This window comes from Cupressus sempervirens, chromosome 6 (assembly GCF_028749045.1).
Source record: "Cupressus sempervirens isolate cs-2001-9-10 chromosome 6, ASM2874904v1, whole genome shotgun sequence".
NCBI lineage: Eukaryota > Viridiplantae > Streptophyta > Pinopsida > Cupressales > Cupressaceae > Cupressus > Cupressus sempervirens.
In genome coordinates, this window is record NC_143123.1 from 441,492,924 (window position 1) to 441,512,084 (window position 19,161).

General features: G+C 32.9%; 1 protein-coding gene across 2 annotated transcripts; it reads left to right on the forward strand.

The window, feature by feature from the left end:
- Positions 1 to 12,861: 12,861 nt before the first annotated feature.
- Positions 12,862 to 14,686, forward strand: LOC149552965 (cytochrome P450 750A1-like). Of its 2 annotated transcripts, XM_089788504.1 has the most exons (3): positions 12,862 to 12,944; positions 12,975 to 13,794; positions 13,868 to 14,686. In XM_089788504.1, exons 1-3 carry the CDS (start codon positions 12,877 to 12,879, stop codon positions 14,477 to 14,479), a joined length of 1,500 nt encoding a protein of 499 aa, XP_089644630.1. In that variant the 5' UTR covers positions 12,862 to 12,876; the 3' UTR covers positions 14,480 to 14,686. The 2 variants fall into 2 exon arrangements, with proteins under 2 accessions (XP_089644630.1, XP_089644629.1); XM_089788503.1 differs by having other exon boundaries at positions 12,862 to 13,794.
- Positions 14,687 to 19,161: the final 4,475 nt, after the last annotated feature.

Here is a 19,161-nt window from a genome sequence, read left to right on the forward strand (position 1 = left end):
TTGTATGTCTTGGTTTCCCATAGTGATGACATGTAGGTTTTTTGTTCTTTATCTTTGCATTCCCTTGTTCTCCACTCTTTGATGATTCTTCTTCTTTAGTAGATCATAGGTGCTTGGTATATCCTAGTCAAGAGGTGTAATTAGGTATTCTTGGTGATCTCATAGCTCCTCAAAGTATCTCACAACTTCATTAGGTTTGTTCATCCTCTCTATGATCTCCTTCTCAGATCTTTTAATTCATTCCTTAGATTTGCAATTTCCATGTCCTTTCTATTCAATTCTTTATTTGCAAGTAACAATAGATTCATAATATCTAGTTGATTGTTTATGAGTTTATGCACATCAAATGTCCATTCATCAAATCTAGTAGCCATTTGTCTCTTGTCTTCTTCTGCCATTGTTTTTTCTTCCTCATTTTTCCTTTTCAGTTCAAAAAATTCACATAGTCTTATTGATTGGATTTAATGCTCTCTTTTAAATCTTTTAATCTCTTCATTTAGTATATTATTTCTCTCCAATAGGCATTTTATTACTGCATCACTTTCATTGGAATTGCCATTGTTAAGTTGTCCTTCAATGTCTTCTTCTTGATATAGAGTGTCATTATGTTGGATAGTCAATTATTTTCTCTCTTTGAGGATTTCTTCAACTCCTCTCTTGTTGCATCAAGCTCCTCTAGTATGATCTGTATGTCAAGCTTCTCATTCTCAATGATCTTTCCCAACCTATAAGCCTCCATCTCGAAGATCTTAACTCTCAAGTGGTTAGACTTCTTGTAAGAGAACAAAGCTCTGATACCAATTGTTGGAAGTCTATGGGAAAGTAAGATACTAAGAAGGGGGTTGGGGGGTGAATCACAATCTATAAAAACTTTTACCTTCTTGAAACAAATCAAAAGCATTCACCTTTAACCCAGTTCACATTAGCATCATGAATTATCTAATCATAAACTAAAAAATATTTAACTATTCACCACATCCATAAACATGAAAGTAAATATAAACACATAACACAAAAGATTTGGTTACCCATAAACCCTCCAAGGTGAAGGTAAAACTGGGGTGGGGATGACACCCACAAATCTTCACTACTGCAGCAATAAAGTATGTGTGTTGAGGCTACAATGTTTGATTACTTATGGTGATCTACCCTATGTGGGATCTGCCCTGCTAAGATCTTACAAGACTTATTCAGTCTACCTTGATTAAAGGATTTAAACTTATAATTAAGTAAGAACTCTAATAGGAGATTTGTATAGGCCTGTTAGGATCACTATGTTAAGAGATTTACCTTGAGTCACCTGCTAGAATGTATTAGTACCTAATCCTTCGATTAACACTAGTGCTTGGTTATGAATCTCCTCCAATTTTTATATGATTTCTTATATGATAAACTCTATTATGTGCTTCACTACTAGGTTTCTTCTCCTGGTCTTTGCTTCTAACCATCAAACATAGCCTCTTTTGTACATATACTTCTCTCTTCACTCTGTAGCTTTTTCTCTCTTGATTTAGGATTTGGATCCTTCTTAAATAACCATCTAGAGAAGGTTCTAGAACATGGTCAATGATTCATATTTCTCCCTTTTTCCGCTTAATCCTTCCATTTGTCTGATTGGTTACATTGCCTTCATAGAAATTAATGATCTCTAAAAAAATGCATAAACAACTCCTTAGTTGTCTCAATAATCATTAAATCATGTATAGAAGCTAGCCAAAATAGTTTACATAAGTGTTTGTGCCACTCCAAACACATATACCAAAACTGGTTTACTCAGCACAAGAATACTTTGACACTTAATCATGACTAATACTCATGTTTTCACTTGGCTTTTGTGTGCTTGGTACTAACTGCGTGACTTGGCATAAATGGCCACTTGGTACATACTAGGGTGCTTAGCAACCTAAAACTTGCTTGGCTTAAACTAAAATGTAAAGGAATCCAAATACATCATTCAACCTCCATTGATTTGCACGGTCGTAGTGATGACTGACCAAATCTTCCTAGGAAATGACCAAGTGTTTGACATTGATAGTCAACATGACTCAGAGATCAACCTGTAAGTCCTTTAAAGAAAGCCACTATGTAATAACGAAAAGGAGTTATAAGGGATAGATTATCTTTGGTTAAAATCCTCTAAATAGGTCACACTAAAAATGTGCATGTAAACATCTAACAAGGTTGGCTCATAACATATCTCACTTCATAAGAGTGAAATTTTTGGGTTGTTGGTACCCAAGTGCTTTTTTCATTCACAGGGCTTCCACGTTAAATATCGGTGTCAAAATGTGTGAATGCTTATGTATTACAAGTTGATTTTTATCTTATTTACATATTGCTACAATTCGATATAAGATAAGCTAATACTCTGATACTTGATAGAGTACTGAAGAATGAGATAATAGTTTGACTTGTGAAAAGATTCTAAGTTTGACATGAGATCCTAAATGTAGTTATCAAGTTATTGTTATGAAAGTTTATGAAGTTTAAATTGGCACTAAATTGTTTTAAAGGCATGTAGGATCTAGATATAATAGATTCAACCCCCCTTTCCCTCTTAGTTATCTAACAACAACAACTGTAGCAGTTAAAAAGTGGTATCAGAACTTGGTCATAGGTTTGAATCCTTGGAGGCCACAATGAGTAATGTTGGAAGGGGGATTGTTTTAGTGGGCAAACATCTAGCTAGAGTTGGTATATGATTTAATATCCTTCTTTATCTTTTATAATTCTAGGGGTCCTATTGAGCATTAACAATTCAATCTTTTGGTGCAACGAAAACCCTAATAATCAACAATTTCTTGATTAGTAAAGCATGATACAAATTAGAGAAGAATCAAGAGTCAATGAAAACATCTAAAATTCATTATATTAGGTTCATAAGAAGAAATAAAAAGACTCGATATAATATCCTCTCTAAAACCCAATTGTTTTTCAACTTATATCTTCAATTTGTTAACTATTCTTCTTGAATCATTTAACTAACAATCAAGAGTATAGAGTGTTGCATAGAAATAAAAATATCATTTCAACAAAAATACAAGATGTTTAGCCTGAAAATATTTGGGATGGGAAAAGCAAATCTTTCCATTAACAAAAATAGACTAGCTAAAGAAAACACCATGATGTCGAATTACATTCCAACAAAACACACATTGATGTTTGAAAAATTTAAATATTATAACTATTTTCAAATCATTTGAGAGAAAATATTTTTTCTCCAATACTTGGGAGAAGTTAGGCCATATGAGTCCATGACTACTTCTTCATCGTTATATGTTCCTAAATTGAAATAAACAATAGTTTGAATCTTGAAGATTTCACTTTGATAAAAAGTTTAGCATTAGATCAATCATGACATGTTGAATACATACATAATAAACTAAAATGACATGGGTGAAATAGGTTTCTTGCTTAATAGAAAATGGAATAAATCACTAGCAAACAATCAATTACAAATATGTTATTATAATTATGTAGCTTAAAGTTGTGGGTTGAAAATAAATATTTGTACCTTATCTACCTCTATTATTTTGTCCTTGATCCCACCAATATTTTTCCTAGAGATGTGTTTCTTATCGACTAGTGCAACTATACCTAGATAACGAACACTATTTTGAAATTACACTTAATGAATCCCAAGCTATATTTGGCGAGAAGACCACTCCATTGCTCTCCAATAATTAATTAATGTGTTGGTGTATTTGTGTATATTTTAGATTGTGAATAAACTAAATGATATTGAATGTACTTAATTCCACAATTGGTCATCTTTGAATTTTCTAGAGGCATGCAAATTGTGGTTTCATTAAAGAAAAAGCTTATAAGTGGAAATCCCACTTTCTTGCATTGTGTGTGTGATTGGAGATGATAGTCAACCTTTTTTCATTCTAACATGATAGTTTTTTCACAAAGAGAAACAAAATAATCACCTCAAAAATAAAACATAGTGACAAGGCCATCTCTCATGGGGACATCTTCTTCATGGTCTATAATATGGAGGTTCCATTTGTCTCTTTCACCATATCCTAAAATTTGGTTTGTTGTTATTTTTAAAAGTCACCTATGCTTCAGGTCCTTGAATTTGAAGATTATATCCAATTCTACAAGCATCGTGGGGTCATCCTATTCTCTCGCCTAATCCAATAAATTTATACTTGTTTTAAAGTTATCCAAAGAACAATCAACATATCACTTTTCTTTACCTTTTATCTCTCTTCTCTAGAGGTAATTTTTACTTCATCAAATTTCATTTCCTTGAAATTCTAATTTATAATCTCCTCTTGCTTTGACTCATTAGCACCAATCAGATTCATTTTCCTCCTTTTCTCAATTTCCTTCATCTTCATTTTTAACCAAAAATCTTTGAACTCTTGAGTGTTAATGAAGTTACCAGTCTCTATAAATCTTAAACATGTGGCTTGCCTTTCATTAGTGTTGTCTATAGATTGAGTGTAATTAGATAGATGGTATTCATAGCCATTGTTATCATCTTGATGCACTAGTTGAAACAACTTGAGCTTATTCACTCCTTCATCGTCATTCAATGCCTTCAATGCACCAACCACCTCATCAATTTCCTCTTCTCCCTCTATATAATCATAAGGTAGTGAGGACAGTTGGTAATTTCGTTTTTAGGGGAAGGTTCAATGTAAACTTTGACCCTTGTACATCATGAATAATGACTTTGTAGGAATTTATGGTTGTGACTCAACTTCCTTTGACACATTCTCAATTAACTTTCCAAAAAAAAATCAAAACTATTTGCCCTTTCTTCTTCATATCCTCCTCCGTCTTCATCAATGTATTCCATCTCTTTCATCTTTGCATATTCTCCTCAATTGTCTCCTGTCTAATTAAAAATTGTTGTGATTTTTTTATTATTATAGAATGAATATGATCCTCCCAATGGCACATCATTTCTATTCCAAACTCCAAACAATAATTATTCTTCCAGTAACCCTATAGTTTTTAAATTATTTTAAAATGAAAAAGTATTTGGCTGACACTAATATGTTAACCCGTTTTATTCTCTCTAAGAGCAAGGTCTCATGCAACTGCTAGGCTTCAGTCATTGCTTAGTACTTTTAGGAGTATTTTGGGCAGTTTATGGTCCCATGTAGTTGTTAATCATTTTAATATTAATTTTTAAAATAAAAATTGGATAGAAATTTTAGTGATTAAAAAACTTAAATAAAAAATAGAAACAAAAAAGAGAGGGAAGTAAATTTATGATGACAAATGAAACTTTTTCAATAATGTTTATTTTGAGCCCCTTTTTCTTCATAACTTATTTTCATTCCTTAAATAATAGTTGCTCCGTAAAAATAAGAAAAGATTCAATATTATCATTTTTCCACAATCTTAATTCTTCATAAGAACACTCTAGTACTTAAAATATAAATCTGAATTAAGCAATGCATGCAACTACATGAGAACATGGTGTAAGAGTATATGATTGATATAGACGTTTCGTAAAGAAGACATGTTTCTCTGTCATATGACGCGTATTATTTGGTTGTATTATTTTTCAGTTTGATTACCACGGTGGGCTAAAGATAGCAATGCCGGTAAGCACGATAGCCTGACGACAGCTATTTTTATTGTCGTTACATAACATCGGGAAAATCTGCCTCCCTTACACTTTTAAAATATAAGAAAACAAGGAAGACGGAAAACATTCAGATCAATCAAAAGATGTCGAAGGGCGTTTCCCAATTATTTCTTGGCGTTAGTGGCTAGTTATATAATCTACGTGCTCATAAACAGAAAACCCAACAATATCGTGCTTACATCGTGTCCAATTGTGGGCTCAATATTTGCTTTCTGGAGGAACAGAAGTCGGATCCCATAATGGCTAGCGGAAATTCTCAGACACGCTCCTTCCAACACCATCACTTTTCAGCGCCTCAGAATAAAGGTAGTTATCACAGCACATCCACCTAATGTGGAGCACCTGCTGAAGACCCGTTTTGACAATTATCCAAAGGGCAACTATTTCCGCCTCTGCTTGCATGATCTGCTCGGAACAAGAATTTTCAACGCCGACGGCGAGGCTTGGAAATTGTAGAGACGAGTTGCCAGTTACAAGTTTGGCACCAACTCTTTGTGCGACTTTATAATAGAGAGCATGCAGGGCGAGATCACGGATCGCCTCCTCCCACTCCTCAGACACGTGGCGACTTTATAACAGAGATGGTTTACATTAAGTTATTAAAAAAATATTTTAAATAGATGAATAATTTTTGTAGTCACATTTAAGTTTATCTATTGGATATTAATTTTGAATGATTTAACAAATGATATGTAGGATTCAAACAACAGCAGCAATACAATTAAAAAAAAATGATAATATTCAAAACAGGGGAGGCTCTATTTTACTGCAGAGAAAAAAAACTAATATATTATTCCAACTACAATTGCTGTTCAGCCAATACATTTATTCAAATAAGAAAATTGTTAAAACTAATCCCTAACACATAGATCAAAATATAGATCAGGAGTTCTGACAGTAGTTTTAGCATTATTCCATGCCTATGATTAAGGATGGGAGAAGAAGTAACTAAGACTAAACTAAAATGCATCCAAAAATATCATCTAATGCATGCCATATGTACAACATGCTTCTTGTTTAAACTACTCCTAAACTGAAGTATTCTAGAAATTATTTATAGAACGGTGGAAATAGAGCGGTGGAGCTAGAGTTTGAAGTGAAGATCTCAGCATCAATCTTCATACTCCCCCTTGATGCTAAGAGGACTCACAATCTGATCTCTGAGTACCAAAAACTGATCTTTTGTAACTGCCTTTGTGAAGATGTCTGCAATTTGCTCCTTTGTGCTGATGTACTTCAACTCAACTGCTTTATTTTGTACCAAATCTCTGATAAAATGTTGTTTAAGATCAAAGTGTTTGGTCCTGCTGTGATGAACCGAATTCTTGGCCAATTTAATGGCACTTATGCTGTCACAAAAAATCACAGTACGCTGAACCTGTATCTCTCCAATTTCTTCAAGAAGCTTTCTAAGCCATAAAACTTGCATGCCAGCTGAAGTGACCACAACATATTCCGCTTCTGTAGAAGAGAGAGAAACCATACTTTTCTTCTTTGAACTCCATGTAATTAAACCGGAACCCAAAGAAAAACAATTACCAGATGTAGATTTTCGATCATCCAAACAACCTCCCCAATCTGAATCACTAAAGCTAACAAGCTCAAACTTATTAGAAGAATAGTGAATGCCAAAATCTACCATGCTTTTCACATACCTCAAAATTCTCTTGGCTGCCTTCATATGTTCCTCTGATGGATTTGTCATATACCTTGAAACCAATGAAACTGAATAAGCAATATCAGGCCTTGTGTGAGTTAAAAACATCAAACTCCCCATAATGCTCCTGTATAATGTCTCATTAACAATTTTAGCACCATCATCTCTACATAATGTAACTCCATGAGCAATTGGAGTGGAAAGAGGTTTACAATCAGCCATATCAATTTTTTTCAACATATCTTTTGCATACTTTTCTTGACAAATAAAAATTTCATCTTTACCTTGATAAACCTCCATGCCAAGAAAGTACTTTATGAGACCTAAATCTTTCATCTCAAACTCATTCATCATAGCAACTTTAAATTCATCTTTCATCTTTGAACTACTACCCATATATAACAAATCATCAACATACAAACTCACAATGAGAATATCAATACCTTCTTGTTTGTAGTAAAGGGTAGGTTCACTCTTACTTCTTTGAAAGCCATTCTGCTGAAAATATCTATCAATTCTTGCATACCATGCATGTGGTGCTTGCTTGAGGCCATACAAAGCCTTCTTCAACTTGTAGACATAATCTTCTTTGCCTTGAATTTCAAAACCTTGTCGTTGTCCCACATATACCTCTTCTTCTAAGTACCCATTCAAGAAAGCACTTTTCACATCCATGTGATGAATACTCCATTCCTTTTGAGTTGCAAGAGAGATTAGCATCCTAATAGTTTCTTGTCTTGCTACTGGTGCAAAAGTTTCTTCATAATCAATGCCATACCTTTGAGTGAAACCTTTAGCAACCAATCTTGCCTTGTGTCTTTCAACACTCCCATCACTATTATACTTGGTCTTATAGACCCATTTTGTGCCAATCTTCTTTTTCTTATGTGGAAGATCTACAAGCTCCCATGTTTCATTCCTATCAATGGAATCCATCTCTTCATTCATTGCTTGCATCCAAACCTCATTAGCACATGCATCTTCAAAACATGATGGCTCAAAATCAGCTTTAGCAAGTAATGCAAAATTTACTGTCTCACCTATTGGATCTTCTTCATGTGCTTGATTTTGACACCTCTCATAAATATCACTCAATCTTCTTACCTTCCTTGGAGGACTTGAAGATGGACTTGCTCTTGGGATTGGTGAGGGGTTTCTTGGTGGGCTTGGTGATCTTGAAATAGAACCATTAGCTGGCTGCTCATTATCATTATCAAAAATATCATCATCATCCAAAACTGATTTTGGCTTTCCAACATGTTTTTTATGACCATAAACTCCCCCTTCATCAAAAATCACATCCCTTGAAACAACAATCTTATTAGTAATAGGATTGAATAATCTATAAGCTTTGCTTTCCTCACTTTAGCCCACAAAAATACATGATTCACTTTTAGCATCTAGCTTTTGCCTATTCTGATCAGGGATACGAACATAAGCCAAACAACCAAAAACTTTAAAATGATTTACATTAGACTTTTTCTCATACCATGCTTCATATGGAGTCATCTTGTGTAGGGCACTTGTAGGACTCCTGTTGAGAATATATATGGCTGTAGCAATTGAATCAGCCCAATAAGAGTTGTTCAAACCCTTGGTTTGTAACATGCTCCTTGCCATTTCTACCATAGTACGATTCTTCCTTTCAACCACTCTATTCTGTTGGGGTGTGTATGCAGTTGTGAGTTGTCTTTTGATGCCATTCATCTCACAAAAATTCTAAAAATTGTTTGAGCAAAATTCTCCTCCTCGATCTGTTCTCAAACATTTGATTGTGTTCCCTTTCTCATTCTCTACATGAGCTTTAAACTTCTTGAATGTATCAAAGGCTTCATCCTTAGTCTTCAAAAAATATACCCAACACATGCATGAGTAATCATCTATAAAAGTAATGAAATATGATGACTTACCCAAGCTTTGTGTTTGCATTGGACCACAAATATCTGAATGAATAAGCTGAAGTGGGTATTGGGCCCACCATGCATTGCCTTTTGGAAATGATTCCCTTGAATGTTTCCCTTTTGCACACCCTTCACAAATCTGTTTATGCTCTTCAACCTTAGGCAATCCAAGAACTAATGCATTTGATGTTAGATTCTTCAAACTATTGAAATTCAAATGGCCATACCTAAGATGCCACAACCAACTTTTATCCTCATAAGCCATATTGACAAGCTGATTATCATTTTGACCAAACTTCAAAGGAAACATCCTATTCTTTGTCATAGGAACAACTGTAATCACTTTATTTTTTTGATTCTTATCATAAATAGTACAGTGCATGTTCTCAAATACCACTCTATAATTCTTCTCACATAGCTACCCAACACTCAATAAATTATGCTTTAACTTGGGAGTATAATAAATATCTTGAACACTTTTCATACCTTCCTTTGTCTGAACATCCATGGCTCCTTTGGCCGCAACATCCACAGTATTGTTATTACCAAGAGTAATATTGGATCTGTAACTATCATCAAGCTTTGAAAATATTTCTCTGTTACCAGACATATGGTTAGAGCATCCAGAATCCAAATACCAAACATCATTCACATTACTTTCACCTTTCCCATAACACAAAAATAAATTACTTGAGGAAGGATCCTCATTTTGTTGGGCATAATTTGCATTATTGTTACCTGATTTTAGTCTACACTCTCTCTCAAAATGTCCATACTTATTGCAATGATAGCATTGGATGTTCCTTTTATCAAATTTGCCTCTACCTCTTCCTCCTTGAGCACCTCCTCTTCCTCTAGATCCTCTTGAATTTTTTTGATTTTGGCCCCTTCTCGAGCCTTTGTTGTTGTTACTACTGCTGCTAGCAACATCATTTTTTGAAATTTGCAATTGGGAAGCAAAAGCCTTCTCATTAACACTGGTAGATGTGTCCCTTATTCTATCCTCATGTGATATAAGAGATCCAACCAATTCATCATACTCCATGGTAGCTAAATTTTTGCTTTCTTCTATGGCAATTACTACAATATTCCATCTTGGGGTTAGAGATCTCAATACCTTTTGTATTATTTGCTCTTGAGCAATAGATTCACCAAAAGTGGCCATTTTATTAGTCACATCTTTCACTCTCACATAGAAATCTCCCACACTCTCTGTCTCCTTCATCTTCAAGTTCTCATATTCTCTTTTCAAGGTTTGTAGCTTCACAACATTGATCTGATCATTGCCATGGTAAGCATCTTTTAGAGTCTTGCAGACCTCTTTTGCTATCTGTGCATCAACAATTCGAGGAAACAAGCTATTATCAAGAGTCATCTGAATGTGAAACAATGCCATTGCATTCTTCTTCTCAACTTCTTTCTTCAATCTCCTGTCATTAGGTTGGAGAGTATTCCAATTTGCAGGCTCTTCATATCCGGATTCAACAATCTCCCAAAAATCTTTTCCAATCAAAAAAGTCTTCATCTTGATTGACCAATATTGGTAATCAACTCCATCAAACTTTGGGATTTGCAAATTGTTTGCCATGCTACTATCTTCCAAACACCTTTAGCTTTGATACCAAATGTAGGATTCAAACAACAGCAGCAACATAATAAAAAAAAATTGATAATATTCAAAACAGGGGAGGCTCTATTTTACTGCAAAGAAAAAAAACTAATATATTATTCCAACTACAATTGCTGTTCAGCCAATACATTTATTCAAATAAGAAAATTGTTAAAACTAATCCCTAACACATAGATCAAAATATAGATCAGGAGTTCTGACAATAGTTTTAACATTATTCCATGCCTATGATTAAGGATGGGAGAAGAAGTAACTAAGACTAAACTAAAATGCATCCAAAAATATCATCTAATGCATGCCATATGTACAACATGCTTCTTGTTTAAACTACTCCTAAACTGAAGTATTCTAGAAATTATTTATAGAACGGTGGAAATGGAGCGGTGGAGCTGGAGTTTGAAGTGAAGATCTCAGCATTAATCTTCATGAATTGAATGATAACTTCAACACAAATTTTTAAAAAAAAAATATTTAATATGATTTATAATGTAAGACCTATTTGGTACAACCTTTAATAATAAAAATAATAATATACAAAATATTAATATAATAAAATTGATATTGCTTTTGAAATTTGAAAAATAAATCTAACAATTTTTGAAATGGAAATTTGATAATAAAAGTTGATTGTCATTATACTTAACCTTAACTTGTGTCTCATAATTAAGAAAATAATTATTATGGTAATTTTCATAAAAATAGAAACTTCTATGTTGAAAACCATCAACAAGTAAACTTCCAAAATGAAAAAGTTTATAAAAAAAAACAAACTTTTTTGAAGAATGATTTTGACATCCCTTAAAAAGTAGCCTTGTAAGACATATTTATTTTAATCGATGATATTGAAGATACATTTTTTTTTTTAAATAGAAAAAGTCAGTGGGCCCTTGGTCTACAGGTGAAGTTGAATGGCTCACAAAGATCCCGCCAGAGATCAAGTCTTGTTGAATGCAAGACCCAAAGACATCATAAGGGATGAGGCCAAGATCATGCCTCGAACGAATTTGGTAGCATGGATGCTCTTGGGCTCTTAGCCGAATAGGTTTTAGGCACACAAAATTCAAAACTATAAATTTCAACTTTGGTAGAAGGATGTTTATTTTGGAAATAATAATAGTAAATTTTTATGATTGGTGGAGAATCATTAATTAATAGACTAATAAGGAGGGAATGTTGACATCTTGTACATTACATAAATAATTAGTTACTTGATATGATAGTTTTGGTGTTAGTTATGCATAATTAAAACTATATTGATTTTTGTGGTGCCTATTTAAAGAAATGTCATTTTGTTTTTGGAGGCATCCACAAACAAGTTTTAGGTATCCGATATGGGCCCACGTGTGCCTAAACCTCTTTAGCTAAGAACCAAGGACATACATACAAACAAATCACCTTTGATATTGAAAAGAAATTATTAATTTTTTATAAGAAAATATATATCTATGAAATAAAAGAATAATTTTGTTTTGATCCTACCTTCAATATGTACATACATACAAACAAAACAGAATACGTACCTTTGATATTGAAAAGAAATTATTGTTTTTTTATAAGAAAACAAAATCTATGAAATAAAAATAATAATTTTGTTCTCATCCTACCTTCAACATGTACATACATACAAACAAATACGAATACATATCTTTCATATTGAAAAGAAATTATTAATTTTTTATAAGAAAACAAATATATATGAAATTAAAAAAATAAAATTATAAGATAAAAAAAATATTATCACAATTTAATATTCCACATATAGTTACCATTTCTATATAGAATTCTCTTTAAACGATACGTATCATCTATTAGAAAGAGAATAGATTTTAACAAGACAAGTTTATCCCTCTAAATTATGCCAATGTCTATGCTGGCATCAAAAGGACAATTTAATGTTTTTAATGATTAAATTAAAAATCATTTTAAAGTTGTATTATAAATTTATCGTCGGTTCTAGGATAAACTATGGCAATTGTATTGTCGCGTCACGATAAACCAGCGCATCTAAGATAAAAAGGGTTGTTTCGTGGGTTTCCATTGATTGCAGGCTTCTGTATTTCCCTTTTCTGGCGACATGGAATCCTTAATTACTTGCTCCCTGAAAGAGGCATTTGCTATCTTCTTTCTCCTCTGCTGCTTTCTATATAAGCTGAAGAGAAATACGAAGAGATCATTGATATTGCCCCCCGGACCATGTCCATGGCCTGTCATAGGAAGTCTCCATCTGTTGGGAAACCTTCCTCATCAGGCTCTTGCAACATTGGCAAAGAAATACGGACCCATCATGTTTCTCCGTCTAGGCTCCATCCCCACCCTTGTCATCTCTTCTCCTGCCATGGCGAAAGATTTCCTCAAAACCCATGATTTGGCCTTTGCAACCAGGGCAAACTGTGCATTCGGGAAATACGTAATGTATGACCATAAAGACGTGGCCTTTGGCCCCTATGGGGCGTGCTGGAGGCAGATGAGGAAGCTTTGCACGGTTGAGCTCTTCACGGTAAAGAGAACCGAGTCTTTCAGATTCGTGAGAGAGGAAGAAGTTTCTACCATGATCGCCTCCATCTGGCAGGAAAGCGGTCACGGGAGGCGGTGTGTGGATATGAGGAAGAGGCTCTCCTCCCTCACACAAAATATTACGTGCAGAATGTTTGCCGGCAGGACTTTCTCCGACAACGAATTGGATGGAGGGCATGCGTTCAAAGAAATGGCTGAGGAGATCGCTGCTCTGGCCGGTGCTTTCCCAATCAGCGATTTCATTCCTTCTCTCGACTTCCTCGACTTGCAGGGATTCCAGCGTCGCATGCAGGCCGTTCACCGGACCTTCGATGGATTCGCTGAAAATGTAATCGACGAGCACGTCCATCGTCAGTCGGGAAAATCTCGGAACGCCGAGGAAGAAAATAGTGTAAAAGACATGGTAGACGTGCTGCTCGGTAAGGCCGAAACGGAGAGCCAGACAGTCTCACGAAGCCACATCAAAGCCGTGATTTTGGTAAGTCTCTTTGCTTTTACAAATCTGATTCCAAATTGTTTTATGCTGTGTATAAACTTGAGGAAATGTACAGGATATGCTAATCGCAGGAATGGAAACATCGGTGACATTGATAGAGTGGGCAGTGAGTGAGTTGCTGAGGAATCCGTGTACGCTGGCACGAGCGCAGAGAGAGATGGAGTCAGCAGTTGGCAGAGATTGCAGAGTAAAGGAGAGTGACGTGGTGAAACTGGATTACTTGCGATGCGTGGTGAAGGAAACTTTCCGACTGCATGCGCCACTTCCTCTGCTCATTCCGCATGAGTCGATGGAAGGGTGCAGCGTGGGAGGATACTTTGTTCCGCCAAAGACGCGGTTGTTTGTGAATGTGTGGGCGATGGGAAGGGATGAAAACGTTTGGAAGGAGGCCGATCAGTTTAAGCCAGAGAGGTTTATGGGGAGTAACAAGGATGTGAGAGGTCAGGACTTCGATTTGCTGCCCTTCGGAACGGGAAGAAGAGGATGCCCTGGGATTACGATGGGTGTTTCTGTTGTTGAGTTGGCACTTGCTCAGCTTCTTCACTGCTTTGACTGGACTGTGGAGGGCGAGGTGGATGTGGAGGAAGAGTTCGGATTAACTGTTCCCAGAAAAACTCCACTGTTTGCCAGGCCTAAATGGAGGCTCACTACTCAATATCCTGCTTGAACCATGCATTCTGTGAAACTGACTTCGTTAGCTTTACAAGTTTGAAGTTAATAGTAGCATTAGTTCAATAATTTATGTCTTCCCGTGTGGAGGTTAGTAGTCAATTCTCTTTTCTTGAGGTTTATTTTGGTAAGACACTACCTGTGGGAGCTTTGTTTCAGAGTTAAATTATTTATATCAAAAAGTTTCGTCAGTTCATATAAATAACTCACACTTTTTCCATGTCTCTTTGCAATTTCTTTGCACCCTCTAAATGAATTTGTCATGTATTGTTTGTTATTTAGCTTAAATGTTTTCATATTTCTTTCTCAAGTAAATCTTTTTAAGCATCCTTCAAATACTTTTGGTAGCCTTTTGTAATTTCTGTGTGTCTTGAAGCCTTTGATTAAATCGGATCTGATCCGCTTATAAATCATGTGGGAGGATCAGATCTGATCTGCTTATAAATAATGTGGGAGGAAGTATTTTAGTATTCAACAATTTTGGTCAGCATTTTCTAAATTTTGTTCACTAGTGATTTCATCATTCTTGACTAATGGATTGGGTTCTCTATGTAGTTTTATGATTGTATTGGAACATGTTTAATGAGTTCATTTTGAATATTCTTTTTTATTGCTTTTTTAAGTAATTGCAGCGTGGTTAGAGGATTTTTTACGTAGATTTTGTTTTCCCAATAGCTTTTGTTGTGTTCGTGATGTTTGTTTGTTTTTTTGTTTGTTTGATTGTTTGTTTTTATACAAAGTGAAGGTTAGTTAATTAGGTTTAGAATATAGACTTTTCAAATTGAAAGTTGAGTTATTTGAAACTAAATCTATTAAATGATTTTTGTTGTTATTTTTTACATTAGATTTAAAATGGTCATGATAATTTTCCAATTTCATAAATGCTTTTAATTTTTATAATAATTATATAATTATATTTCATAACATATAAAAAATAATTACTAATAATATGTTTATTTGATACATTTTATATTTTATCTATTTATGTTTATATAAATACAATGTATAATTATTAATAAAGCTTTACACTATATTAATATTATTATTATAGCTTCCTTTGTGAAAATAAACATATCAATAATCAATTATAGTTTTAAGTTTTAACAATTTAAAAGATCTACTTTCCTATTGACAAACAACATGCTAGTATATTATAAAGTTTAAATTTGAAGCTAGTAATTTATTGTTTGTATGAAGTAATTAAGTGGTGTATTTGTATGAAAATAATTATTATTGAACCCAATATAAATAATGTTTACAAATTTTTTTGTTATGTCATTTTATTTTTTCATATTATTATGAATATAATATTTCAGATGGAAATCTTATTTAGTAAAGATATCTTATGATAAAAAAAATTTAATTTTTAATTTTAATTCTTTATTCATCTCATCTTACTTTCCAATTAGTATGAATTTTTCATGATATATTGAAATTATAAGATTACAAAGAGGTCAAAATAGAGTTTGAGGAAGATGCTATAAAAATAAGGACCATTTTCTTATCATATTTGTATTCATTCAATAAATATTTAAAAATATTTTAATGTGAAATAAATTAATTTTTAATTCAATAATATTCATCCTATTTTAATTATATAACGCGTTCTATTGTTTGAAGCTTTATCTTATATTACATTTATATAGAACAATTGATTTATATTCCTAAAATAGTGTCACCTATGCAAACGGAAAGACACAAAATATTTAGGTGATTTGTGGCAAGCTTGTAGAACTTTGTTTAAAGATACAATCAAGGGGTATTGACATATAAAATCATGATAATAGTGATTATTATAATTTAGTAATTAAAATAGTTCCAAATCAATGTCTTCTAAATTGTTATAGGTATGCTAGTAGAAGAATTCCAATATGATTAGGTAATGTCATGAAGAAAATAGACTATCAAAGCATTAAAAGTAGTTATAGGAAAAATTATATGGACATAATAATGTAAATCAAAATGGTCATGTTTAAATAAATAGGTTTATTAGAGTTCAAGTACTTATGTGTAACCATTTTAAAATTTTATTTTAACAATTTTTGAATTCTTGGTTAGGCAATAACCATTTCCTAAAGGAAAGAGGTAGTAAAAATTAAAGTAGAAAAAAATATTAATATGATTGAATAGTTAAATCGATACTTAAAATCAATTACAACATTTTTAATTTATTTTTTAAATATTTCAAAAAATGATTAAGTATTTTTAATTTGATGCTCATTTTAGTGCTTTATCATAGATTAAGCCATTTCATTAATTGGTTACCTTGGTAAAAGTTATACGTATTGTTATGTATTCCTAACCCACATTATTATTATTTTTCTAATTGTGTTAATTTACATTGTTTGTGTTTGACTAGGAAGTTTTCAAGTTTATTCTATGACATTTATCAAGTCTTTTGACTTTCCTTTGATAGTATGCTCTCACTCCCTTCTCAAAATCTTGCTCTTCTAGATTTCCTTTAAGTCACTTTCCGCTTGTGACATGTGAGGTTTTCTCTCCCTAAGCTATCATTTCCTTAATCATAAATGCTCTCCTATTTCATGTTTCTCAATTGTCTTCATTGCCAATGTAATATTCAACAAATCCTCAATTTAATCAAATATAAACTACTACTAAAAAATATCATTTTTGATAATAATACAATCTAATCATCATATTAAATTCAACTCAAATAAACCAAAATCTTTTATGATTTATGCATCAACAATATCGTCACATTTTTAAATATTTAACAACACAAACAATGTATAAAATTCTTTTTAATTATTTAATATCCTTTATTTTTAAAAATATCACAATATAGTTAATTCTTAATATAATATCAATTTTAAACCTTCAAATGATATTAGAACTACAATGACCATGTGAATGCATGTAGTCTAGATGGTGATGTAAGGAATGCATGCATACAAGATTTAGATATAGATCTTGTAAGAAACATTAAATTTGAAAGACACTTAGTAAAACTCATTATTAAAAATATTATGGTGTGAAAAGGATGTATTGAAGAGTTGTTTGCATTTATTTCTACAAATTTTTTAGAGGTTACTGTGATAGCATATGCATATAAATATTCTAAAAATATATACTACTTGTCTACTCATTGTGTAGGCTCACTAGTGAATATCCTATTTAAATTAAGAATTCAATGATGGACACCTTTTCAAGGTTTATAATATAAAGTGTACATCTATAGTTTGTAATTATGCAAAAGAAATTTCTTATATGAAGTGACAAGTGATTTTTTGAAATCAATGGTTTAGAATTGAAGAGGCAAGACTATATGGTCTCAACTATATAAAGTATATAATTTACAATCTCTTTTATGATAAAATTTCCAAAAACATATATATGAGAAGGAAAAATCTATATTCTAGTATTACCTTATTTTGATAAGAATATCTTTCAATAATATATTATTTTATGAGGATATAATTTTACTAATATTTTTCAAAATTAAAAAAATAGATTTATCCCAATTCTCCTTATTTTAAGGGTGATTTTTTTTTGAAAGGTAAAAGTGGGAATAAATATGAAGATGAATCATATTCAAGGGCTCATGAGGGAAGGAATCCAGAAGAAAACCCTAAATCCTCATCAAAATTATTAATAATGTGCTTTCTGTCAAGCCAATCAACCTCCAAGTATTAATTTGAATGTAGTGCCTTGCAAATCCAAGCTAAAAATTTTCTTTTACCCCAAGATTTATTTACATTTATTGTGCATGGGGGTAAATATAAAGGTTTATAACTCATTTATAAGTGACATGTGCATATATCAAGTCCCTACTACACAAATTTTAGATAAGGCAGACATGTAATGAACACCATGCAACCACATACATAGTGGTATTCAGTAACTAGGACCACCTTGAAAGACTATTCTAGCTGGACCAGTCAAATATTTTTGCCTTGTTTATAAAATTTTGTCTTAACTATAATCTGCAATGTCTCTAGACTTTGGAAAAATTGTCAACCCTTTGCACATTTGATAAGAAGAATCATATATGAAGGCTTCCTCCTATAGTTTATCATTCCAAAAAAGGTATTTAGATATGTTATTATATGATCTTCCTTAAGGTATTTACTGATGTATAACTGAATAAGAGAAGCCAACAAGAAACCACCTGTGGTACCCCTACCCTTACAAGGATTGCCAAGTTTGACATACCAACTAAACAACTCACCCATTATGCTATTATCACGTCTAGATCCAACATGGAACACAAATATTCCATGAAGGTGTGAAAGATTCATATCATTGTCACTACCTCATAGCATGAGCTCTGTCTTCTCCATATCTCACAAACATCAAATAGTGAGGCTTCAAACAATAGGGAAACATCACTTGATATCCATGCTTTATTCGATTGTTTATATCCTAGTGTGAATCATCATCATTTACATGAGATTTGAAGAGAGATGAAATAACCCAACAAGGTACAAATTGATCCCAAGATTCACATCCCCAACAAGTGTTCAACTATGAATGTACTCATTACTCGTGTTTCTTTTCAAAAAATCTTACCAGTCACTAAAGGCTTCAATGTCTTTAATCACTTTTGATTTTTAATCTGGGAGATCATCAATTGATATGTTCATGAATAAAGAATCTATATTATAACTACTTAAGGTCATGTTGGCAAAGAATCAACAACCATGTTCCCCTCTCAAAACA

Excerpts from the sequence above, each read along its gene's own strand:
- LOC149552965 (XM_089788503.1), top strand. The coding sequence starts at position 12,877 with ATGGAATCCTTAATTACTTGCTCCCTGAAAGAGGCATTTGCTATCTTC. Across the intron at positions 13,795-13,867 it reads ACATCAAAGCCGTGATTTTG|GATATGCTAATCGCAGGAAT; the intron begins GTAAGTCTCTTT and ends GGAAATGTACAG.